This window comes from Suncus etruscus, chromosome 4 (assembly GCF_024139225.1).
Source record: "Suncus etruscus isolate mSunEtr1 chromosome 4, mSunEtr1.pri.cur, whole genome shotgun sequence".
In the NCBI taxonomy this organism is placed as follows: domain Eukaryota; kingdom Metazoa; phylum Chordata; class Mammalia; order Eulipotyphla; family Soricidae; genus Suncus; species Suncus etruscus.
The window spans coordinates 14,131,295-14,156,487 of record NC_064851.1 but is presented as its reverse complement, the minus strand read 5'-3'; the positions used below and the strand labels follow the sequence as shown (position 1 = coordinate 14,156,487).

General features: G+C 51.9%; 1 protein-coding gene across 1 annotated transcript; it reads right to left on the bottom strand.

The window, feature by feature from the left end:
- Window positions 1–9: 9 nt before the first annotated feature.
- Window positions 10–24,428, bottom strand: PLEKHG6 (pleckstrin homology and RhoGEF domain containing G6). The gene is given in 16 exon segments (XM_049772487.1): window positions 10–339; window positions 1,710–1,713; window positions 2,101–2,811; window positions 4,498–4,643; window positions 14,668–14,783; window positions 14,884–15,016; window positions 16,224–16,343; window positions 16,862–16,999; window positions 17,139–17,288; window positions 17,438–17,548; window positions 19,448–19,597; window positions 19,810–19,860; window positions 20,085–20,180; window positions 22,312–22,476; window positions 22,941–23,096; window positions 24,291–24,428. Coding segments are annotated over 16 exon segments (2,715 nt in total).
- Between the last annotated feature and the right edge of the window lie 765 nt (window positions 24,429–25,193).

The window sequence follows — 25,193 nt, the reverse complement described above, 5'->3', positions numbered from 1 at the left end:
GCCACGCCCTCATGGCGAGGCCCTGTCCAACCCGGCGAGGTCCGTCTGCCCAGCGATGCCCCCGCCCACATCAACGAAGACACGCCCGCTTCGATGAGACCACGCCCACATCAAGGAGGCCACGCCCTCACCGGTGAGAGGGGCATCCTGTGAGGCCACGCCCACACCGATCAAACCCATCCACCTAACGAGGCCACGCCCACTCCCGATGAGATCCTGCCCGCCCCGCGAGGCCCAGTGTGGCCACGCCCACCAACGAGGCCACGCCCATCCCGGAGAGGCCACGCCCACACCTGCAAAATAACCGGCCCCGCGTTCCCTGTTCACCTTGGACAGCAGCTTGGGCAAGGAGGAGCAGCAGTAGCCCCTCTTTCTCCATAGGGACAGTGCCAAAGGTCCCCTCCTTTTTATTTTTTTAATTTTCCTAGAGGGCTCTTGGAGGGGGGCTTCAAGCATCAGCTGGCCACCACTTGGTGCTACTCCCTCACTCACTGTACATAGTAGGTAGCTTTTCTCAGCGGCCTGAGCAAGCCTCCATCCAGGTTTACAGGCCTGTGTGTGAGACAGGTACGTGTGTGTGTGTGTGTGTGTGTGTGTGTGTGGCAGACAGATGTGATGCAGTGTGTGTATGAGAGAGGGATTGAGTGTATTCACGTATCCACGTATCCCTGGCTGCTGTCCATGCAGCTTAGATTTAGGGGAAAAAAAACCCAGCCACTCAGCTCTTCTGGGGCCTCTCTGGTGGGTCTTTGATTCCCTTTTTCATAGTCAGCGAGCTAGCCAGCGAGCTGCCATCCTGGCTGTTGATTGTATTGTAACAATCCTGAAGTGTTACACTAATAAACTGGAAACCTTTTCTTTCTTTTTTTTTTTTTCATTTCATTTCATTTCATTTTGTTTTTGGGGGTGCAATCTTCAGGGCTGACTCCTGGCTCTGCACTCAGGAATTAACTAACTCCTGGCGGGTGCTTGCTTGGAGCCCCAACTGGATCCCCTCAGAGCTTTAGACTGAAGCTGCTGTGCTCCTGAAGGAAGGTTGTGGGAGTTGGGGAGGCTGGGAAAGGTGCCAAGTAGGGGACATCATCCTGATGAATGGAGGAGACTCCCCGCTTTATAACACCCCCCCCCCTCCACTGTTCTCTCTAGCTGGCTGCCCAGCTAGCATGGATAGGGTCGCCCCATTCTGTTTTTCTAATGCAATTTATTTACTTTTCCCTCCTCTCCCCTCCCACCTTTGTTCTGATAGTTCCATGATCAGGGGAGGGAGGACCCGCACACTTGTTCTAGCAATTGCTAGAATTGCTCTAGTAGCAATTGCTCCCTCAGTCATGGTGTTTTTGCACACTTTTCATCTTGGTGTTTGTACAAGGACTTCCTGGGAGCTGACAGGTCTTGTGTGCTGGGACCAAACTTAGCACGTGTGTGAGAGACACCAGGATCAAACTCTCGACCTTGAGCTTGTAACGCAGGTGCCCTTTGCCCCCAACTCACCCCCCAGCCTCCAACCATCCCTAGGATTTGGGGGCATCTTTGGTAAAAATGGAGCGTCCTTGATCCCCCTGAGGCCTCAGAGCAATGTGCCTGGCGCAGGCATCAGAGTGGGCCGTGTGGTCCTTGAGGTAGAGTCCAGAGGGGACGGGGAGTGACCAGCACTTCTGGGGGGGGGCAGGGGGAGGTTTCCAGCGCCAGAGGACTTCACCCCCTCACACCTCCCTGCAAAGAAAGGAGGCAGGTGTTAGTGAAAAATCACAAGCCCAAGGTTACCAGAAAGATGGGTTAGAGGACTGAGCGCTTGTGCTGGAGAGAAAGTTCAGTGGGTAGGGAGCTTTGGCCCTGCAAGTGGCTGACCCGGGTTCGATCCCCGGCATCACGCGTGGTGTACCCAAGCTCTTCAGGAGGGATCCCTTGAGCATAGATGGGTGTGGGCCCCATGCTTTCCATCTCCACCAAATAAAAGCAGAACATAGGCTTTGCATGTTCAGATCCATCCCTGGCACTGCGTAGTTCCCCAAGTAGAAGCAGGAATGGACCCTCCCCCCAAAATGGAAATTAGACATGGGTGAAGAGGAGTGCTACCCAGCATCCCTCCCTCCCCCATACTTCTCTGCAGTACTTACGAGGTGGACAGGGGGGGTGTCCAGCTGTATGACCCGAGGTCCCCGCATCCTGTAGAGTTGAGCCCGCGTCAGTTTTCGGGGCCTGCCGTCTCTGGGCTCCGGAAGGCCATCGATCCTCTGTCTGGCCAGTTCCTCCCGGATCTCTCGAAGCACTTCCTCAGTGTGCAGGGGCCGGGGGAACAGTGGCAGCCCCTCTTCTTCTTCTTCCTCCCCGGACATTTCCCAGGGGCTCTCCCCTGCAGAGTCGGTGTAACTTGGGGATGTGGGGAGCTGGCTTCGAAGCCTGGCCCGGTGCAGTGTCTCCACCACTACATTCCCGGTGGTGGTGCCGGCAGTCTCAAACTCATCCTCTGCCCAGGATGGAACCAACCCCCGGGGGAGACTGCCTCCCCCTCGGGGAGGAGATCATCCTCTGGCAGTTTCTGGGAAGCTGCGGTGTTGGGGTGATTGGGAGTCCAGGGGCTGCGGACGCAGGGGGATGTCCCTCAGGTCCAGCGTGGAGAAACTGAGACGAGGGTCCCGCCGTAAGGCTCTGGGGCGCAGGCGACTCAGGGCGAAGCGGGAGCCTCTGGGGGAATCTGGGACGAGAGTGCCATAGCCAGAGTCCGAGGTGTCATCGTGGCCGGAGGGGGCATCTTCATCCAGGTTCTCCGTCACCACCAGCTGGGGGATGACGGTTGAGAACTCAGGAGACCTGCAAGTACCAGGGGGTGGTCAAATATTGGGGAGTCCTGAGGCCATGCGGGAAGTTGTCCATTAGTACAGTGCCTCCCGAGTCCCCACCTCGAAAGCTTCCTCTGCATCTTTTTGTTATTGTTTACTTTGGGGGGGCACATCTGGTGGTACTCAGGGTTTACTTTTGCTTGGCTCTGTGCCCAGCGATCACTCCTGGCAGAACTCGGGGGGACATGAACCCAGGCCCCCTGCATGCAAGGCAAGTTACCTACTTGCTATGCTATATCTCTGGCCCATTCTTCCCTGCATTTTTATCCCTGTGTGAATGTGTTTCACCTGCAGCTTGCAGCTTGCTGGCCAGGCTCTGCTGGAGGCATTTGAACAGTTCTGGGGTCCAGCTAGTGGGGGTCAGGGCTAGTGTTGGCTCTGTGCTCAAGAGTGACCCCCGCTGGTGCTCTCGGGGAACACAGCTAGTGCCAGGGATTGAATCTAGATGCCCAGGCACTTCTCCCCTTTTGTCTGCAAGCTAACCCAGAATAGGACAATGATGGGGCCAACTTTGCTTGACAACCAGACTTTAGGCTGTTTCTTTTTCTTTCTTTCTTTTTTTTTTTCTTTTCTCGAGAACTCATATTGCTCAGTGGTCTTGTCATCATCGAGCAGGGCTCGCAGACACGGCACAAAGGCCTCCCTGCTAGCCCGCCCTCCACCCAGTCCCACGTCCCTCTCGGCCAGACGTGTCCTAATCCTCTCCGGTCTGCAGTGGGGCCGGATCATATAAGGAAAATACCGCGGGCTCACAGAGGGGCTGCAGAAGGGGGTCGGGGGTTCCCTGGCCTGTCACATCCGCCCCACCCACCACCTGATGGGTTCTACATCCCCAATGGTCCCTCCCACCCGCCTCGAGGCCCAGTCTTTAGGCTGTTTCTTTCTTCTTCTTCTTCTTCTTCTTCTTCTTCTTCTTCTTCTTCTTCTTCTTCTTCTTCTTCTTCTTCTTCTTCTTCTTCTTCTTCTTCTTTTTTTTTTGAGGAGGGGCACACCCAGCGGCACTCAGGGGTAACTCCTGGCTCTGTGCTCAGAAATAGCTCCTGGCAGGCTCAGGGGTCCATATGGGATGCTGGGAATCGAACCCAGGTCCGTCCTGGGTCGGCTGTGTGCAAGGCAAATGCCCTACCGCTGTACTATCTCTCTGGCCCACTTTGGGCTATTTCAACATTTCCAAATCCTCCAATAGCTTCATGCCATGCCTGGTTTATCCCTTTTCACCCTTCTCTCTCTTTCCTCTCTATTTTATTTTATTTTATTTATTTATTTTTTTGTTTTGTTTTTTGGGTCACACCCGGCGGTGCTCAGGGGTTACTCTTGGCTGTCTGCTCAGAAATAGCTCCTGGCAGGCACGGGGGACCATATGGGACACCAGGATTCGAACCAACCACCTTTGGTCCTGAATCAGCTGCTTGCAAGGCAAACGCCGCTGTGCTATCTCTCCGGGCCCTCTCTCTATTTTTGTTGTTGTTTTGGGGCCATGCCAGCCAATGCTCAGGGCTTACTCTAATCTCTGCACTCAGGCATCACTCCTGGTGGTACTGGGGGGACCCTAAAGGATGACGGGGGTCAAACTCAGGTCGTGCAAGGCAAATGCCCTCCCCGCTGTACTACTGCTCCTTCTGTTTTGGGAAGCCTTGTGATCCAGGCTAAGCCTTACCTGCCTTCCACACTGTTCTGAGAACCATCCAGGGAGGGCGTGGAGGGCCGGGTGCCCGGAGACTCTTGCTCCTGGTCCCGGTAGAGGGCCAGGAGCCCCCTCTTCTGTTGGACGTACTCTTCTGCTTTCAGCTTTTGCAGGGAGATCTGGTGTGGGAAAAATGGACGAATTCTCTTTTATCTAGCATTTGCTGTATACTAGGCATTAGTTAATTCATACCTAAGCGTGTCTGACTTTCACAATCCTGGAAGGCAGGTCTAATTTTCTGTCCACCCCATTTTTCTGTGCTAGGGAGGGATCAAAGCCTGGGTGGGCTACACACATACAAGACACACGCTCTGCCACTGAATTCCATCTCTGAGCCCTGGTGTCAGATTTTCACTCCTACTTGACTCTGGAGAAAAGGAGACATTGAAGTTAAGTAACTGCCAAGATCCAAAGAGAGTGGGAATGAACTGGGCATTGAACTCTTGAGTAGATCTGCAGGAGGGTAACAGGAAGTTCCTTTCCCTTTCTGGATTGTTCTGCCAGCTTCTCATGCCCCTTGGGCCCAATCTCTACCCAGCCAGCCACCTCCTTCAGGAAGTTCTCCCCGATTTGATGGTGGGGCTAATCTAAGCTTTCTGAATAGTGCTGGGTCCTCTAGGTGACGCTGGGGGGACTCTAGGTGAGCAAGGGTAGGTGCTGTTTTGGGTTGAGAACTCAGCTGCCTTTCAGAGAAGAAAGCAAACAAGATTGTCCTCAGGAGGAAGGGAGCGGGAATCCATTCCATTGTCTGCCATCTTCCCACTACCTTTTCAGAGGGGTGCTCTGGGAATAAAGAGGGTAACACCCTGTTATACATTCCCAAGGAAGACACAGCAGGTAGAGAAGAGACACAGTTTGGGTGTCTCTTCTCTAAATGGAGAGGCTGTTCAGCTTAGAAACCATGTGAGATATGCACATGCTGATAGGCCCTTGTAATACATAAAGCCGATGACTTCTGAAACTTCATCTGACTGCTGTGGGTCATTTCCTCACCATTACCCTTATACCTACAGACCTGCTAGGCCCTAGAGGCTGCAGGCACTGGGCTGGGTCAAGAAAGGCCCATTCATCCACCCATCCATGCACCATCAGGACTTTATAATTAATATTTAATACAACACCTCTGGATGGTTTACAAAGCCCTTCTATGTGCATGTAGCCATGTAAGAACGTGACTGTAGGTTTATCTCCCAAATGTGAGAGCAAAACTCAGACTAGTTCAAGGTTCTTGGTTTCTGAGTCCAAGTAAAGTCACTGCTCTGTTTCCGGGGCTTCCTGAGAGGGTACATTTTAGGGTCTCCAAAGGGCAACATTCATTTTGGGGTGGCACAGTTGGGCAGAAGGCAGAAGGCACCAGGAGTGGTGTAAGGCCTGGGAGGATCACTGGGACTCACTGGCACGGTCTTATCATGATCAGACACTGGAGCCCAGCCAGGGGCCTCCAGCGCTGGTCCCCTGACAAACCTCTCCCCCAGAAGCTAGAGGGGAGGTGCCTGGCAAGGTAGGAGACCATGACGACCCTCACCACCCTCCACTCTGACTGACTGATATCCATGCCTGGTGATTAAATATTTGAACTCTCTCCCCTGTGGGTTTCACAGGAGCCAACTACTCTGGAGGCACTTGGACCTTCCCAGAGCCTCTACAGAAAGACAGAACTAGCCTGGCAGGACAAGATACATCCATGGTTTCATAGCGGGATTCCTGGTTGGCAGGCCTGAGGCCATAGGTTTGATCCCTTGCCTGGCCCTATAGGACAATGACACTCCTGAGATCCTCTCCATGATCTCTTAGAACTGAAGTCCAGCATGTGTGAGCACTGAAACTCGAGCATGGGTGATTCCAGATAACACACACAAAAAAGAAAGAGAAGAAGAGGGGGAAGGGCTGGGACTTGGATAAGCAAGGATAGGCCATGTTGGCAGACTAAGGAGTCTCAGTGATCTCGTGAGACTTGGCCAGAGGGATTCTAGGGCAGATAGGCATCTCCTGCCCTCGCCCCTCCCCCCAGGTGCTGTCCCTTCTTCCCTCACCCTTATCCCCAGGTTGCCACTGATTACAGGTCCTGCAGAGAGGCAATGACCCAGTTCAATCTTTTTTTTTTTTTTTTTTTTTTTTTTTGGTTTTTGGGCCACACCCGTTTGACGCTCAGGGGTTACTCCTGGCTATGTGCTCAGAAATCGCCCCTGGCTTGGGGGGACCATATGGGACGCTGGGGGATCGAACCGCGGTCCGTTTCCTTGGCTAGCGCTTGTAAGGCAGACACCTTACCTCTAGCGCCACCTTCCCGGCCCCCCAGTTCAATCTTGAACAAGGGTTATCTAGAAAAGGGAAGGTGCGTGGAGGTATAGGACTGGAAAAAAGGGGACCTTGGCCAGGGGCATTCAGTACTGGTTTTTCCATGGACACATTGGTGCCCATGTGTACCACCAGTGGCTCACACTTGGAGGTCACCCTGGACAAATTACCTATAGAATTGGTTATTTGGGGCCCGGAGAGATAGCACAGCGGCTTTTGCCTTGCAAGCAGCCAATCCAGGACCAAAGGTAGTTGGTTTGAATCCCGGTGTCCCATATGGTCCCCTGTGCCTGCCAGGAGCTATTTTCGAGCAGATAGCCAGGAGTAACCCCTGAGCGCCGCTGGGTGTGGCCCCAAAACAAACGAACAAACAAACAAAACAAACAAAAAATGAAATGGTTATTGGATTTTTGTGTTTTGTGTTTTGAATAACACCTGGTAATGCTCAAAGTTTTTTTTTGTTTTCTGTTTTTGGGCCACACCCAGTGCCGCTCAGGGGTTACTCCTGGTTCTGTGCTCAGAAATCGCTCCTGGAAAGGAGGACCATATAGGACGCCAGGGGATTGAACCATGGTTCATCCTAGGTCAGCCACATGCTAGGCAAACGCTCTACCACTGCGCCACCACTCTGGCCCCAGTGCTCAAAGTTTATTCTTTGCTCTGCACTAAGAGATCACTCCTGGCAAACTTGGGGGACCATCTGTAATGACAGGGACCAAAAGCATGCGAGGCAAGTGTTCTATTCACTCTACAATCATCCCAGCCCCCAGCAATGGTTCATGTTGCTAACATTTCATATCACATATTACTTCTATGCCATCAAACAAAGCAGAGTACTCTTGACGAAACTGTCACATGACAAGAAACAAACTCTGCAAGGTTTACTTTGGCTCATACTTCTCTGGGGAGGGACAGGGAGATCCCCACCACAAGACCAGAAGGACAGGACTGTCTGAAGTGAATCCTATCTCCCTAGAGCCTCCTCACCAGTCCTGGGAGGTCTTCTTAGCTTTGGTGAGAGGGAAGACATGCTGGTGACTGGGTGGGAAGAAGCGGAAGGGCTGCACACCCCAGTGAGAAAAGGTAAGGGGAAGAGTGAGAGTTAGTACTAGGGGCTAAGATGCTTGCCTTGTGATCTGGGTTCCCCCATAAAGTCTCATGAGCACCTCCAGAAATGGCCCCTGAGCACCAAGCCAGAAGTGAGTCTGGAGTACCATTAGCTGTGGCTGAAAAGGAGGGAGGGAAAGATCCCAGCACAAAATTCTGTTGCCAGTGCCAGGGTGGAAATTCTCCCTTCTCCCCACTAGAGCCTATCTCAAAAGAGTCAGGAGATCCCTGACTGGGCCTTTCCTCAGCTCCTGTGTATGGACTGGGTGTATCCCTATTTTTTGTTTTTTTTTCTTTTTTTGGGGGGGGGTCACACCCGACAGCGCTCAGGGGTTACTCCTGGCTCTATGCTCAGAAATCGCCCCTGGCAGGCTCGAGGGACCATATGGGATGCCGGGATTCGAACTACCGTCTTCTGCATGCAAGGAAAATGCCGTACCTTCATGCTATTTCTCTGGCCCTGTATCCCTATTTTTGAGGAGTGGAGACATGTCTACTCCTGCATAGTTGGGCTTAAGTTCACCCATTTTCTTCCTCTTTTTGTGTGTGTGTGTGGGGGGGGGGGGCAATACCTGGCAATGCTCAAGGGTTACTCCTGGCTCTGCACTCAGGAATCCAGGGATCATATGGGATGCTCAAGATCAAACCTGGGTCAACTGCATACAACTAACTAACTTCCTTCCTTCCTTCCTTCCTTCCTTCCTTCCTTCCTTCCTTCCTTCCTTCCTTCCTTCCTTCCTTCCTTCCTTCCTTCCTTCCTTCCTTCCTCCCTCCCTCCCTCCCTCCCTCCCTCCCTCCCTCCCTCCCTCCCTCCCCCCTCCCTCCCTCCCTCCCTCCCTCCCTCCCTCCCTCCCTCCCTCCCTCCCTCCTTCCTTCCTTCCTTCCTTCCTTCCTTCCTTCCTTCCTTCTTCCTTCCTTCCTTCCTTCCTTCCTTCCTCCCTCCCTCCCTCCCTCCCTTCCTCCCTCCCTCCCTCCCTCCCTTCCTCCCTCCCTCCCTCCCTCCCTCTCTCCCAATCCTGACAGTGCTTAGGATTTACTCCTGGATCATTCCTGACTGAACAGAGGGCACCAGGATTAGTTGCATGCAAGCCAAGAGTCTCAATAGTCCTAACTTTTTTTGTTTGTTTTATTTTTGGTTTTGGACAACACCCGGCAGCGCTCAGGGATTACTCTTGGCTCTGTGCTCAGAAATTGCTCCTGACCAGCTCGGGGGACCATATGGATGCTGGGGATCAAACTCAAGTCTGTCCTGGGTTTGACCCAGGTTGGCAAATGCCCTAGCGCTATGCCATCACTCCAGACCCTACTGTCTTAATTCTTGTACTGCTTCTCTGGCGCTGCCTTTCTACTTCCTTCATCTAAGATTTGTAGATTTGTAGATGCATGATAGAAGCTGCAATATTTATTATTTTCAAAGCACCTGACGCAACAACTCTCAAACGAATCATACTACCTACCTACCAAAAAAAAATAGGCAATGTATCTACATATCATAAAATTTTAGGGATTCCCTCTATAAATTAGTACAATTTAGAACAGAGCATAGAAGGTTTTTTTTGTTGTTGTTTGTTTGGGGGGATCATACCCAGCAGTACTCAGATCTTACTCCCAGCTCTATGATCAGGGATCACTCTTGGTGATGCTGGGGGACCATATGGGGTGCTGGTTATTAACTTTGGGTGAGGTGCTTGGAAGTCAATACCTTAACTTCTGTCCTAGCTCTCCAGCCCATCTTTCTTCTAATCATGCCTGTAACCAGCATTTAGGGCATGTCCATTAGGTGCTGGCCTCTGGCCAAGCAGTTTACAAACATCCCTTTCTCTTCTCCCTGCAGGGCAGTTCCTATTATTGTGACTCCCCAGCTGGGGACAGGCTGAGCCCTGCGGGGGCAGTAGAAGGCAGGAACAGAGTTAATTTACGAGCCTACGGCTCACCCTCCTGCCTTTGGGCTCCTTCCCTCATTTTTTTGGACTCTGTTCAGACCAGCACTTTCTGTTCCCATCACTAGTTCCTTTTCCTCTTCTCAGACCCTAAAGAAGGGTATTTCCCAAGTTCAGATTCCAGCCCCCGAAAAAGTCATTTTCTCTTAAAGCTTAGTTTCATGTGACTTGACCGTGCCTCTCCATCTCCATTCTGTAAGGGGAGAAAACTGTGTGTGTGTGTGTGTGTGTGTGTGTGTGTGTGTGTGTGTGTGTGTGTTGGTGGGGTAGCAGAGGGAGGTAGGTTCCAAGGCATCAGTGAAAGAGGGCTAAAACAAAATATCAGCAATTTATTGTTCTACTTGGATCATATCTGGTGATGGCCCCATCATATCCTGATACTCGAGAATAACTCCAGTTATTCTTAGGAATAACTTAGGAATTACTCCTGACAGGCATAGGGGATCATATAAAATACTGAGGATCAGATCTGGGTGGGCTGTGTGCAAGGCAAGTGCCCTACCTGTTGTAATCACTCCTGCCCAATCCCAGTAACTTTAAGGGGTCCCCTGTGGGGTCCAAGGGGAAAAGAGGAACATTAGTTGATTTGTTCTTTGCTTTTGTTTTGCTTTGTTTTGTTTGAAGCCCAGCGGTGCTCAGAGTTTACTCCTGGCTCTGTGCTCAGGGATCACTCCTGTCAGGGCTTGGGGAACCATATGGGTTGCCAGGGATCAAACCCAAGTTGGTTACACAAAAGGCAAGCACCTTATCCTCTGTACTATCCAGTACACCGTACCCAAGTATTCTCCTTTGGGTGTGTGTGGGGAAGGAAGGGAGTAAGGGTGATATTGAGAGAAGACTCCTATTTCCCACAGAGTGGGGCTTAAATTTGAGGTACAGGAGCTGAGAGGTTTCTCTTTCACAAACCTGGCACCTGACGCCATTCCCTCTCCATCTCTGACCTCCTGGGAATGGTCCTATCCTGTTGAAACAAGTCTCATCTGGTGGGAGAAGGCAGCCCCATAGGGTTGGAGGGCATAAGAAGGGGTTGTGTATTGCCATCTTTTATCCTATTTCCCCCCCCTCCCAACCTTAAGCCCTGTGTCTCCCCAGTTCCCAAAGACCCTGAAGCTATCTCCACTTGGCTGTCTCCCAGGTCCTCCATTTCAAAGTGCTGCTATTTAAGAGGAAATTTAAAAGGTGAGGCACTACCCTCACCCCTCCAGAAACCCTCAACTAATCCAACAGGTTTCACTTTGGCAGGATCTCACCACTGAGAGGCTCTTAGGGGTCTCCTGGTCAGGGCAGTCTTCCTAGCAAGTGTCTGTTTGGAATTATCCTTGCATTTTGTTTTGTTTTGTTTTTGTTTGGGGGTCACACCCAGCAATGCTCAGGGGTTGCTCCTGCCTCTGCACTTCAGGAATTATTTCTGGTGGTCTTGAGGGACCTCGTGGGATGCTGAGGATCAAACCCGGGTTTGCAAGGCAAGTGCCCTGTCCACTGTACTATCTTTCTGGACCCTAGAATCATTCTTTCTGGTTACTGATCTGCTGTTGAGCCTTCATGGGGAAGGGTGAGAGCCGCCCTAAGGCTTTGTTGAAATCTTCCCTAGGAGGCAGGGGTGAGTATTATTCCTATCAGTTTGCAAGTACAGAAGGGGAAGCTTGAGAGGCCCCAGAACTCCTTTGGTCACACAGCTGGGAAGGGGAGAAGGGCTCAGTGGCAGGACATGATCCTCAAAGGTTTAAATCCCCAGTTGGGACCCAGCACCAGCCACTGTACTGTTGATGGTCTAGGTCAGTGGTCGGCAACCTTTTTTTTCAACTGAGCCAAATCTCGCCAGAACCATGATTGAAATTTATTTTGATAGCCACACAGGGCGTGCACTGACAGGCTAGGAGCAGAGTCCTGACTACTGGAGCGGCTGCCTGGTACAAAGAAGAGCCAAATTAAAAATGTAAAGAGCCACATGTGGCTCTCGAGCCGCAGGTTGCCGACCACTGGTTTAGGTGACTCTGATTCGGCTGTTTGGAATTTCCTAGGGGGCCACCACAATACATGGGATTAATAGGGCCTTGCAAGCTTTTAAGCATCATGGTAAGGAGTTTGTGGTTGGGCAGAAAAAAAAAAAAATACCTAGTACAGTGGGTAGGGTGCTTATCTTACACATAGCTGAACCAGGCTCTATCCCAGGTATCCATATGGTCCTCCAAGCACTGCTGAGTAACCCCTGAGCATTACCAAATGTGACACCCCCCCCTAAAAAAAATGGTGTTTGCAGCCTTCATTCATGATCTTCAGTCATTCATCATCGAGACAACAGCTATAAGGGGCGGAGCAAATGCATAGCAAGTAGGGCTTGCATGAGGCTGACCAGGGTTCAATCCCCTCATCCCATATGGTCCCCTGAACTTGCCAGGAGTAACTTCTGAGTGCAGAGCCAGGAGTAACCCCTGAGCACCACTGGGTATGACCCAAAGACAAAACAAACAAAGACAGCAGCTATAACAACAGGAGGGGAAGGGAAGAGAGAGAGGGATGGGAAAGGAAGGAAGGGAAAGAGGTGGGGGAAGGGAAGGGCAAGGAAGGAAAGGAAGGGCCAGAGTGATAGCATAGCTACTGTCCTCCAATAAAGACACCCTGGTTGCTTCCTGGAGTCTCTTGCTCCTAGTTTTCCCCACCCTTCAAAGTCTAACTCAAATTTTTACTAGGCTCTTCTGCCCCTGAGAGGATTGAATAGGGGCTCCCCCAAAATATATGCCTGAATCCTAACCCCAGGACCAGAGAATAGGACCTTCTCTGGCGAAAGGGTCTAGGCAACAATGCAAAGCCCCCCCTTTATTTTATTTTATTTTTTTGATTTTTGAGCTACACCCAGCGGTGCTCAGGGGTTACTCCTGGCGCTATGCTCAGAAATAGCTCCTGGCAGGCACGGGGGACCACATGGGACGCCGGGATTTGAACCAACCACCTTAGGTCCTGGGTCGGCTGCTTGCAAGGCAAACGCTGCTGTGCTATCTCTCTGGCCCCAGTGCAAAGGCTCTTAAGAATCTCAAGATGAGGCTGGAGCAATAGGACAAGTAATCCTGCAAGCAGCCAACTAACTCAGGTTCAATTCCTGGCATTCTATCCCTGGCACTCAGGAGCAATATCTGAGCACAGTTAGGTAGGGCTCCCAAACAACAACAACAACAACAACAACAATACCTCAGGATGAAAATGTCCAGGACAGGGGCCAGAAAGATAGCACAGCGGTAGGGGTGTTTGGCTTGCATGAGGTCAACCCAGGAACCCAGGATGGACCTAGGTTCGATTCCCGGCATCCCATATGGTCCCCCAAGCCTGCCAGGAGCGATTTCTGAGCACAGAGCCAGGAGTAAACCCTGAGCGCTGCCAGGTGTGAACCCCCCCCCCAAAAAAAAAAAAAAGAAAGAAAGAAAATGTCCAGGATAGTGAGGATTTACCCATCCACTGACTGGTGTCCATATGGGAGAGATGGGAGAGGAAGGGTTAGATAGAGACATGCAGGAGCGAGAGATTACACAGGTAAAGGCACTCGCCTAGCATATGCTGCCGCCAGGACAAGTTTATACTCTGGACCTGATGGCTACAAAGATGGTAGAGTGGATAAGGCGCTTGCTTGACGCTGGCTAGATCTCTGGCACTGTCTATGGTCTCCTGAGCCCCACTAAGAATGATCCCTGAGCATAGAACCAGAATTAAACCCAGAGCACTGCCAGGTGTGGCCCTCAATCCTCTCCACACACCCCCAAACCAAACAAAACCCACACATCCTGGCACTACAGATGGTCCTTGAGCACTGCCAGGTGTGCTTTCTTCCTCCCCCCCCCCCCCACTGACAAACAAAACTAGAGAAGCTCAGAGAGTATACCAGGAAAGACAGAAGATGACAGTGGACAGAGACTGCTATAAGCTTTGCCAACACCCTGAGTTTGAAATCTGGCCTTCCGAGCAGCGAGAGAATAGATTTCCAATACAATCTCCAAGCTCCATTGAACTAACATGGCTTCATCTTGATCTCTTCCCTGTTCTGGGACTTTTCTAGCTCTTATCACAGCCGCCTACCTGTGTGTCACTCCCTCGCATCACACCTGCCCTGCTTGCCTCCTCTCCCGGTCAAAGTACAGGGGCCTGACCTCTGGAACCGGGCAGGATCGGGGGTGTTTCCTCTCTGCTGCACAGTCAGCATTAGGCCCTAAAACTAACTCAGCTACTGGGGCACCCACATAACGTAGGAATGGGGAAGTCCTTGCCCCGTCCTCCAGCATAATCCTAATTACCTTTCCCCACAGTGGGGTGTACACTGAAAGGCTTCTTCCATCCCTGCACATTCCCTTCCTGATCATTCCAGCCCCACATACAACTCCAGTACCTTTCACGCGCCTACTGCTAGTGCCCTCTTGCTAACAGTGTGTGTGTGTGTGTGTGTGTGTGTCTGTCTGTCTGTCTGTCTGTCTGTCTGTCTGTGTATAGCTAGCTCCTGGAGAGCTGGTGCTACATCCTTCTCCCATGCCTCAGGCCCTGGCTAGAACTTGCAAGACCCAATCACCGCTTGTAGAAGAGAAGAGGAAATACAGAAAGCTATTGTTTTGGGGTAAAAAAGTCTTAGGGGCTGCGGTCTTGGCCTTCCCTGTGCTGGGCCCAATAGCTGACTGCGGGCTTTCCTCCAAGCTTTTCCGGGAAGCCAAGATGCATCTCCACTGGGAGAGCACACTCCAAGGGCTGAAGATCCCATCTGGACCTGCCTCTGCCCAGTCTCCACTCCTCTCCACTTGCTCTCACATGTTGCTGTATGTACCTGAGCCAGTTGTGTCTTCTGCAGCCATTGCAAGCAGTCAGCAGCACTGGGGCAGTACACAGTGAAGGCACTGGATACGCACTGGAAGTCAGTCAGGTAGATGGCCAGGAAGCTGTCTGGGTGCAGGAGAAAGTCAGCTGCAAGGACTGAGCTGTCTGGCACCCCAGGGCCCTCAATGGGAGGAATGGAGAAGGGAGAGGGGCAGGGGAGACGTACTCGGGTCTCGGAGCTGTTGACACACCAGTTTCTCCAGCATGAAGGGCGCACGGATGACCTTGGCTTTGTCGGCTTTGCGCTGGGGCTTGGTCACCAGGAGCACATCAGAAAAGAGGAACAGGTACGCGTCCATCTGGGGCCAGCCAGAGAAAGAGAGTCAATGGGAGCAAGGGGAGGGAAGGGGCGAGACCTGGGGACTGAGGGGTGGTGGTGGCACCTGTGGGGTGCACATGTATACAAGGAGTAGTACAGAGCCACAGAATGTAGAGTGGAAAAGTTTGATGTTATCCATTGGTTTGTGGGCAGGAAGGGGATTGGTGTAGGGGGTCATAGAAATGATCAGAGCATAGCCAGAACCAAGTCTTGGTTCTAATACACACAGAGACTCTCTCTCTCTGTCTCTCTCTCTGTCTCTCTCTCTCTCTGTCTCTCTCTCTCTCTCTCTCTCTCTCTCTCTCTCTCTCTCTCTCTCACACACACACACACACACACACACACACACACACACACACACAGACTCTTACACAAAAACTCCCACATGGACTCCCACATGAACAGAAACACAAACTCACACATAGATTCACATACAGAAAAGCACACAGATGCCCAAAGACTTTTACACAGAAATTCACATGCTACAAAACACATACACAAACTCAAACACAGACAGACACAAAACTCTTATCCTAACTTACCCAGACAATTACTCACACACAATTACAGACTCACCGACAAATAAACAAATACACAGAAGCTCATATCCAAATTTACAGACACACAGAGACTCACACCTACATGCCCTTTTCCCCAAAAATAGAAAAGGTTTCCTTAAATTTTTTTCCTGTGGTGCCAGGAATTGAACTCAATCCTCATGTATGTGCTTTGCCACTGAGACACATCCCTGTCCCACTTTTCTTTTCTTTCTTTTTTCCTTTGGGCCATACATGGCTGTGCTCAGAGCTTACTCCAGGCTCTCTGTGTTTAGGAATTGCTTCTTATGGGGCTCAGAGGACCGCATGTGGTGCTGGGGTTTGAACCCAGCTCTGGCCTCATGCAAGGTGAGTGCATCACACGCTGTTCTATCTGTCCACTTTTTCCTTTTTAAAGTTTTTTGAGCCACATCCTGCAGTGCTTGAGGATTGCTACTGGCTCTGTGTTTAGAAATCGCTCCTGGCTGGCTCAGGGGACCATGTGGGATGCTGGAGATCAATACCCCAGTCTACCAGTTGTGCTATTGTTCCAGCCAAAGGTCTGCTTTTCTAAATCTGATTCTGTGTCCCATCACCTTTCCCTTCTTTCTCCTCATCTGCTGTCTTCTTTACCTTCCCCTTTCTCCTCACCTTCCCTTCCCGGCCCTCCTTCATTCGCACAGGTCCCTCCAACAGCAGCTGCCTGGTGTGCTCTGGGGCCACGCCCATCATGGGGATCATTAGGTCCAGCTTGGAAAAGGGCCGCAGGTTCTGAGGGACACAGAGAGGAGAGGATTGAGAGCCTGGAAGGATTCCCTCTGTCTCACAGTCAAGGAAGTTCTTCCTTTTGCCTCTAGCATATTTTTTCTCCATCCTTGCCCCTCTTGGAAAAAAAGGCATCCTGTACAGTGCCTCCTTTTCTTTCCTGTTTATTTCTGGGCCACAACTGCAGTGATAATGCATCAGGGATCAAACCCAAGGCTGCTGCATGCACAGCATTATGCTCCAGGTTATTGCACTAGCTCTGAAACGCCATGACTACCCGGAAGTGGGATTGGTAGACCACACCCCCTATGGTACTCTGACAGGACACCCCCCCTGTTGGTAGCATATTCCCTCTCCATTGGCTAAACCCTCTAGTAGGCCCCACCCTCTCCTATAGGCCACACCCCTGTGTGAAGCCACACCCACTCCCTCCCTGTCACCTCTACCCATTCCTTTCCAAGGCCTTGCTTCCTTCCCCATTGGTCTGGGGACCTTGCTTTCCCTGGGCCTCTTCCTGCTCTTACCTTCTCCACCTCCTCATTGGAAGGCTCCAGCACCTCATAGGGCCCGATCCGTTGAGCCACAGCCGCTAAGCTCTCCTGCTCTTCATCCTGGCGGATTTGCTGGTTGATGTGGTGTAGGAAGGACTCCACAGACGCTATCTAGGCGGGATTGCAGGGTAGAGGGGCTCAGCCGGGCTCTCAGGATCGCCCTCTGGCCAATGATCCTGTCCTCTTCCTTCCCATGCATGGCAGGACAGAGCCCTTCAAGAGTTCTGGGTCTCAGAGGACAGACACCTACCATGTTAGTCAGGGCCTCCCGGGTCTGTTGTTTGGGGCTCCTTTTGAGCACAGCTTGGAGCAGCAAGGGATACTTGGTGATGCGCTGGTGGGGCTTGATGAGTAGGTCCCCCAAAGACTGTCTCCCGGAGCGCTTGTGCTTCTCACACCACTGTGGGCAAAGGTGGGCATGGACTCAGGTGACTGCCAGCTCCTTCCTGGCCCAGTGCAGGCACAAATTGGCCTTGGATCCCGAGGAACAGGGAGGACCCACCGTATGCCACTTCCCCCCATGTGCGCCCCCTCCCACCCCCCGCATACCTGCACGAAGGTTTGGAAGAACTGGTTGTTCTCTTGCTGCTCCCGGGCATAAGCCATGGTCTGCTTCACTTGTAGGCTGTACGGCACGTAGGGCTGGAACCGCTGGCTGAACTGGAAGAGTAGGGTGGGGAGAGAGAAGGTCAAGAGATGGGGGGGTTCTGTCTGTAGATGGTGAGGGGGAGAGCCCCTCACTAGATTCTCAGTCCAGCTCTCATCATGAACATCTCTCCTGTGACTGTCAGGATTCCCTCCCCAATGCTGCCCCCCTCTATGTCTTTGGACCCCAAGAAGAGAGACAGAGCTACTGTCCTCTGACACTCCAGCCCCTACGGTGCCCCATGCTTAGCTCCGAGAGACTCTCCCACCATGAATAATGCAACCGAAACGTTTTCAGGACACTGAAGATCCCATTTCACCTTGTGGTGTGTGCAGGGTCCCCATTCTGGCCTCTAAACCTTGTTGCTGAAGAAGGGGGCCGCTTAAGGCCCCAGCAGATGGTCTCACAAAAGGCCTTACTGATCACTTTCTTTCCTAATCTTATAACCTTCTTCCCCCAGCCCCTTAGAATTAAGAACTTGCTTAGGTCCCATTCTTTTTTTGTTTGTTTATTTGTTTTTGGGCCACACCAGCAACGCTCAGGGGTTACTCTGGGCTCTGCGCTCAGAATCGCTTCAGGCAGGCTTGGGGACCATGGGATGCCAGGAATCAAATCCAGGCCTGTCCTGGGTCCTCTGCATGCAAGGTAAATGCCCTACCTCTGTGCTATCTCTTTGGTCCCATTCTTGCTCCTGTTTATCAATGGATTTTTGACAGGGTAGGAAGATTGCACAGTGGTAGGGTGTTAGCCTTGCAGGTGGCTGATACGGGATGGATTTTTGACCAAGAATTGTTTGTTTGTTTGGGGACACACCAGCAGTGCTGGGGAACGCTGTGGTGCTGGGCATTGAACCCAGGCCTCCTGCAGGCAAAGCAGACATTCTAGTTCAATGAGCAAGCTCTCTTGCTCAAGAATTGGGATTTGAAGAAGGGGGTGTTCGGGCCACACCTGGTGGTGCTCAGGGCTTACTCCTGGTTCTGGGCTCTTGGTGCTTTAGGGGAGACCATTGGGGTGTTTGGGGATTGATTTGGGGTTGGTCATAGCAAGGCAAACTGCAGTATTTTCTCTCTGGTTCAAGTGATAGCACAGCAGTAGGGCATTTGCCTTGCACGTAGATGACCTGGGATGGACTGGGGTTTGATCCCCAGCATGTCATATGGTTCCTAATCCTTCCAGGATCAATTTCTGAGTGCAGAGTCAGGAGTAACACATTAGCGCCACCAGGTTTGGGCCAACCCCCCCCCCCCCAAAAAAAAAGAAAAGAAATTGGAGTGGGGGCACACCTGGCAGTACTCATGAGTTATTCCTTTGTTCCTGGCTCTGTACTCAGAAATTACTCCTGAAAGTCTGGAGGAAGGGGAAACCATATGGGATGCTAGGGATTGAGCCCAGGTTAGTTGTGTACAAGGCAAACAAACACCCTACCTGGATCAGCCTCATGCAAGGCAAATCTATCACACCAGCTCCCCTGCCAAACTGAAATTTTACCATTGGTCAGGAGCTAACTGTGAACTTTCTCTGAGCTGTCTTTTTTATTTCCCAAGTGTCTCTAGAAGATTAAAAAAGCTTTTGCGTCAGATATCCTAGTTCTGGAATGAAGGGTAAGAGCTATTTTGAGAGATCTATTCAAGGATATTTTGTTTTTATAATTTTAAGGCCACAATTGGTGGTGCTCAGAGCTTACTCCTGGCTCTGCACTTGGGAGTCACTCCTGGAGGTGTTCAAAAGACCATATGGGGTTCTGGGAATTAAACCTCAGACCAGTTGTGTGCAAGGCAAGTGCCTTCCCATCTATACCATCTCTCCAGCTCCTCAAGGATATTTTGAAGTAGGGGTTATGCCCTCAAGCCCACTCAAGTCATGAAAAGATTTGAATCTCATGGGCTCCATACAGGCCCCTCACCACCCCTTACCGTCAAGAAACCATCTTGCAGGCGGATAGGGTCCAGGGGCCGGCTCGAGGCCCGAGTCTCCTCAAGCATGGGTCCCAGCACCTCCTCCCAAAAGCTCCGGTGGACTCGAATCAGGCTGGGGATATTTCCAAAAAGAGTCTCAGCTGACACCTAGAGGGGAAAGCAGCATGTAGAGACAAGATGTGGCAAGTCTCCAGCACTGAATTGAAGAGTGGGGGTGGGGGTGGGGCAGTGAGCTTAACCTTGAACCTGAGAGTGAACTGAAGGGTCCCAACTATCCCTTTTGCCTCCTTTGACCCCCCTCCACCCCCTCGTTTAAGGGCAAAGACTGGTTTGGGGGCCGTGATCCTCTGAGCACTCACTTCCGTCAGCAGTCCCACTCGCTGTAGGTTCAGCAGGCCGCTGACCAAGAGCTAAAGGCAGGAGAGAAAAGGGGTTCAGAGCCTAGATGATCCTGTAGTTCTCAGGAGCCCCTCCCAGCCTTTCAGTGAGTCCCCAATAGCACTGCTCCCAGGATCTCCTGCAGCTGTTCTGAGCTCAGTGTGGGGAGCTCATGGAACCCATAAAACCACCAAACCCGCATCTCAGCCCCCTTATGGCCTGCTATGACCCACGGCTGAGGCAGGAAGAAACTCACATCTGTCATGATCTTGAGCTTCCGTACGTAGATGAGCTCGGTGGTGAGCAGCTCCCAGAGGGCCTCTTGTTGGTGGCAGAGATCTCGGCTCATGTCCTGGGGTGGGGCAGAGGATGGGTGGGCTCAGTGGAGAGCAGAGACAAGAACAGCTACTGTTTGTGGAAGGCAGGTAAGTGCTTTCATCCCATCCAATGACTCCAACACCTGCTCCGGTTTGTAAAAACCCTGTTGAATCTTTTTAGTTTGGGCCACAGTTGGTGGTGTTCAAGGGATACTCCTGACTCTGTGCTCAAGGATTGCTCCTGGCAGGCTCAGGAAATCATCTGAGATGATGGGGATCGAACCAGATATGGCATGTGTAAAGCAAATGTTCTATCCACTGTACTATCACTTTGGTTCCTGAATCTATTTGCCTTTTTGTTTTGATTTGTTTTTGTTTTTGTTTTTAGGTCACATCTGGCAGCGTTCAGGGGTTACTCCTGGACTATGCTCAGAAATCGCTCCTGCCAGGCTTGGGGGACCATATGGAATGCTGAGATTCAAACCACCATCCGTCTGCATTCAAGGCAAATGCCCTACCTCCATGCTATCTCTCGGCCCCTGAATCTACTTCTGAGATGCTCTGTGAAAGAGGGCATTGCCCTCCATTTAATTGGAATATTTTTCCTTTTTAAAAAAATTTTGGGTTCATCCAGCTAAGCTCAAGGCTCACTCCTGACTCTAAGTGTAGGGACCACACCTGCTGAGGCTTGGATACCTTATGGGGTGCTGGAGATTAAACCTGGATCAGCCACATGCAAGGCAAGTGCCTTTCCCACTGTAGTTATCTCTTTAGCCCCTAAATTTTTTTTTTACTTTTTCCATTTATTTATTTATTTATTTATTTGTTTATTTATTCATTTGATAATTACAAGACAAGGTAAAGGCTCTATTGCTGAGCCAAATCCCTAGTCCAGACTTTTTGTTGTTGTTTCTGGGCCACATCTGACAGTGCTCAGGGGTTACTCCTGGCTCTGCACTCAAAAATTATTCCTGGAAGACTCAGGAGACCATATGGGATGCCAGAGATCTAACCTGGGTCAGCTGTATGCAAGGCAAATGTCCTACCCACTGTGCTATCACTCCAGCCCAAGATATATATTTTTTTAATTTTATTTCTGGAGAGGGGGCTGGCCTGCCAAGCAAGTGCTAGAGGCCAATGGGGGTCATATCAAGGATTATAAAATAAGTACCAGAGTTCATACCCAGATCATGGCCTCTGAAAGCCAAGCATGTGTCAGACCTTTGAATCACCTCCTTTTTGTTTGGTTTTTGAGCCGCACCCAGTGTCGCTCAGGGATTACTCCTGGCTATGTGCTCAGAAATCACTCCTGGCTTGGGGGACGATATGGGATGCCAGGAGAGCGAGCCGTGGTCCATCCTAGGGTAGCCGCATGCAAGGCAATCGCCATACTGTTGCACCACCACTCCAGCCCTCACCTCCTTGTTTTACAAAAAAAAATAACTGAGGTGGGGCCTGAGTGATAACATAGCAGTAGGACATTTGCCTTGCACGTGGCCAACCCAGGAAGGAACTGGGTTCGATTTCCGGCATCCCATATGATCTCCCGAGCCTGCCAAGAGCTATTTCTGAGCACAGAGCCAGGAGTAACCCCTGAGCGCTGCTGATGCTGCTGGTGTGTCCCCTAAAAAGAAATAAAAAACAACTGAGGTGCTAGGATCTTTGCCATCTTTTTGTTTGTTTTGGTTGGGAGTTACCCATGGAATGCTGAGGGACTTCTCCAGGCTCAGTGCTCAGGAGACCATGTGGAGGTGGTGCTGGAATCCAGGCCTCCTACATGCAAAGCTTGAGTCCTATCTGGGAACAATCACCCTGGTCCTGAGCATTGTAGTCTTTGGTATTGTTTTGGTTTGGGGGGCCTCACCTGGTGATTCTCAGGATTTACTCCTGACTCGGCACTCAGGAATCACTTCTGGTAAACTCAGGGGACCACATGGGGCACCGGGGATCGAACCTGGGTTGGCCGTGTATAAGGAAAGCACCCTTCCTGCTGTGTTATCACTCAGCCCTAAACTTTGCAGTCTTGACTCAAGTTTCAACAGTAAGTGGCTAGTAGGGATTGGAACCTCAAGCGAGGTAAGTACAGATGCCTTTGGTCCCCAACCTGCCCTGTAGCTTCCCACCAGGAACAAAGGTGGACCAGGACAGTTACAGGGGTGCAGTCACCTTGTGTTCAGGCACCAGCTCCTTCCAGGACTTCTCGATGTTGAGGCCGCTGTCGCCGCCCTCTCCGATCTCCCAGTGCCGCCGGTCCTCAGGGGGCAGGCGTGGCATCCCGAACATGCTGAACGTGTGCAGTCGCCGCTCCAGGTTGTGCACCTTGAGCACCTCCTGGAAGGGGCAACAGGGGTCAGTCCTGGGCTCCCAGACACACTGGCTCGAGGAAGCATGCAAGCACAATGGGGTTCTTAGCGGCATGGGAATGGCAAGGCCTGATGGGGCAAGGAACGCCTGAAGCTGCTCTTACAGGAGACAGCGACTTGCTGGAACACAGAAAGGTCAGGGAGGAGGGATCCTAGACTAAGGGGTTTTAACTCCTGGCAGGCTTGGGGGACAACATGGGATGCTGGGATTCAAACCCGGGTTTGTCCTGTGTTGGCCACGTGCAAGGCAAAGGCCTTACTGCTGTGTTATCACTCCAGCCCCCATGGGGCTTTTAAATTTAGCCAAGTGCTGCTTTTTGAGGACAGGGGTGGAGGAGGAAAGACATACACTTGACCTAGAGTGTGATGTCAGTGGAGGATTTTTCCAGTCCAGGTTCTGGATATGCAGACGGGAGAAGAGGGATCCCTTACCTTGGATTTGGGGGTATGTGGGGGGCCATTGCCTAAATGGCCTCCTGGACGCTTATCGGGCTCTGGTTCCCGAGCTTTCATGTGAGGACTACTTCGGGCCTGGTTGGGCCCCTTGACAAAGGCATATGGTGGGCGGCGACGGCGGTGGCTGGGGTCCTGAGGAAGAAGCCAAGGAATTGTGGGGGCTACCATTCTGCCCCAGCCATCCCCCAAAAATTGGGGGTGGGGGCGGCTTAACTCCACATGGCAACCCCCACCCCACACCACAGGCTTGGCTTGCCTTCTTCCCCAAAACAGGTTTGGCGTGAGCCGCTCCTGCCTTGAGTCACAGAGCTTGCTGCTGCCAGGAAGCCTGAGTGAGCTGGGCAGGGAGGGACATGCCCACCTGGATCCCGGAGGACTCTGGCAGGTAGAACACTGGCACCTCCACATGTGGGCTCTGTGGTGTGTGCATGCTGCTGGCTGCCGGCCCTTACCCATCTCCGCTGCCCACATGCACAAGAACTGGGCACTCTAATTGTGGGTGGGTGGAGGCACCCATCACAGCTTTCCTGGTGGTGGTGGTGGTGGGGAACCAACCTGGCCCTCACACTCTTGACCTGCCCCAACATCATACAGCCAGGATGTGTGCAAGTGGGGGGCAGCCGCCCTGTTCCGTTCCCCACTTCTGTTCCCACTTCTGTTCCTTGGGAGTTGGAAGTTGAGATCGAGGTCATTATCAGGCCTGGCTACATTCCTTTGCCTGCTTCTGGCCTGATTTATCCCACGTTCTTCCTAGTCTCTCTGCTTGCCCTGGGCCTGGGAGAGTCCCCACTGTCCACCCCAGTCTTCCAGGATCAATCCTCTTCCATGGGACTGGGGATCCCCACAGCAGGAAGCAGGGCTCTTCTCCAGGGTTTTGAGGTTGGGTGTGTGCAGAGCAGGCTGCAAGAAAGACTGCAGGGCTCACCAACCCTCTGTGTAGCAGCCCTGGAGACTTGCCACTAGGGTGCAAGCGAGATGGAGCTTGGGAGCCCCTTAGGGGACCAGGGACACCCAGAATGTTTGCTCAAGAGACAGCCACAGGCTCCTCCCAAAGAGAGACAGGAAGGGAGGAGCCAGTAGGCTGTGGAGTGACCTTCTCCCTAGCACTGAGCCTCAGACCTGTCTAACCACCCCTCCCCGAAGGCCGGGACGCACTGCTGGGATGGGTGTGTGTCCCTCACAACCCAGGGAAGAAGGCAGGGGTGGCGCCGGACAGAGATAGAGCGGCCCACGAGCCTGCACGGGGGCAGAGATTTCTAACCACCATGCACGCACGCAGGCTCAGTGCCCTGTCCAGGTCATCTCTGGGCCACAGGTTGGACTCACCTGTGTGGGGCTTCCTTCCTCCGGAGAGAGGCTTCGGTTGGGGCTCTGGGCTGCAGCCCCAGATCGGCCTCCATAGGCCTCAATTCGAGAGGCCACAAGTCCTTGGAGGCGGTGCTCATCGGGATCAAAGGCCCGCATCCCTTCTCTCTGTGGTCACCTCTCGAAGGTCATGGTGCCAATGTCCAGCAGGGAGAGGTCCTCGGAGACAGCCCAGGGAATCTACAGGAAAGGAAGCGTCTGGGGTTGAAGCGATAGTCCAGCATCGAGGGTGCTTGCTTGGACAGTCACACACCATGTGAACACACACACACACACACACACACACACACACACACACACACACACACACACACACACACCCATTGCATAGAAACCATCATCATTTGTGGCTTAGTAAATTTCTTGCTTCCTTAAAAACATTCATAGACCTGGGACCAGAGACTAGAACAGTGGGTAGGGTGCTTGCCTTGCATGAACCTGACTTGGGTTTGATTCCTTTCATTTTATATGGTTCCCCCAAGCACTGTCAGGGATGATTCCTAAGTGCAAAGCTAGGTGCAGAGCCAGGAATAACTCTTGAGCATGACCCCAAAACCATAAAATAAAAGGGAGAGGGAGAGCAAGCACATGCTTACCCCAGGGTAAGGCAGGGGGAAGGTAGGAGGGAAACTGGGGACACTGGAAGTGGAAAATATTCCTGGGTGAAGGGTGGTGTACATTGTAAGACTCAAACTCAATCATGAACAACTTTGTAACCGTGGTGATTTAAAAGAAAAAATATAACTAACAACAACAACAACAAAAAGGGAAGGGTCATCATGGGTCATGGGATGCCCCCCAGGTCAGAGCTCAAAAAGTAGGGAGGGAGAGATTGGTGGAGTATGGGAAGGGAAGAACCCAAGG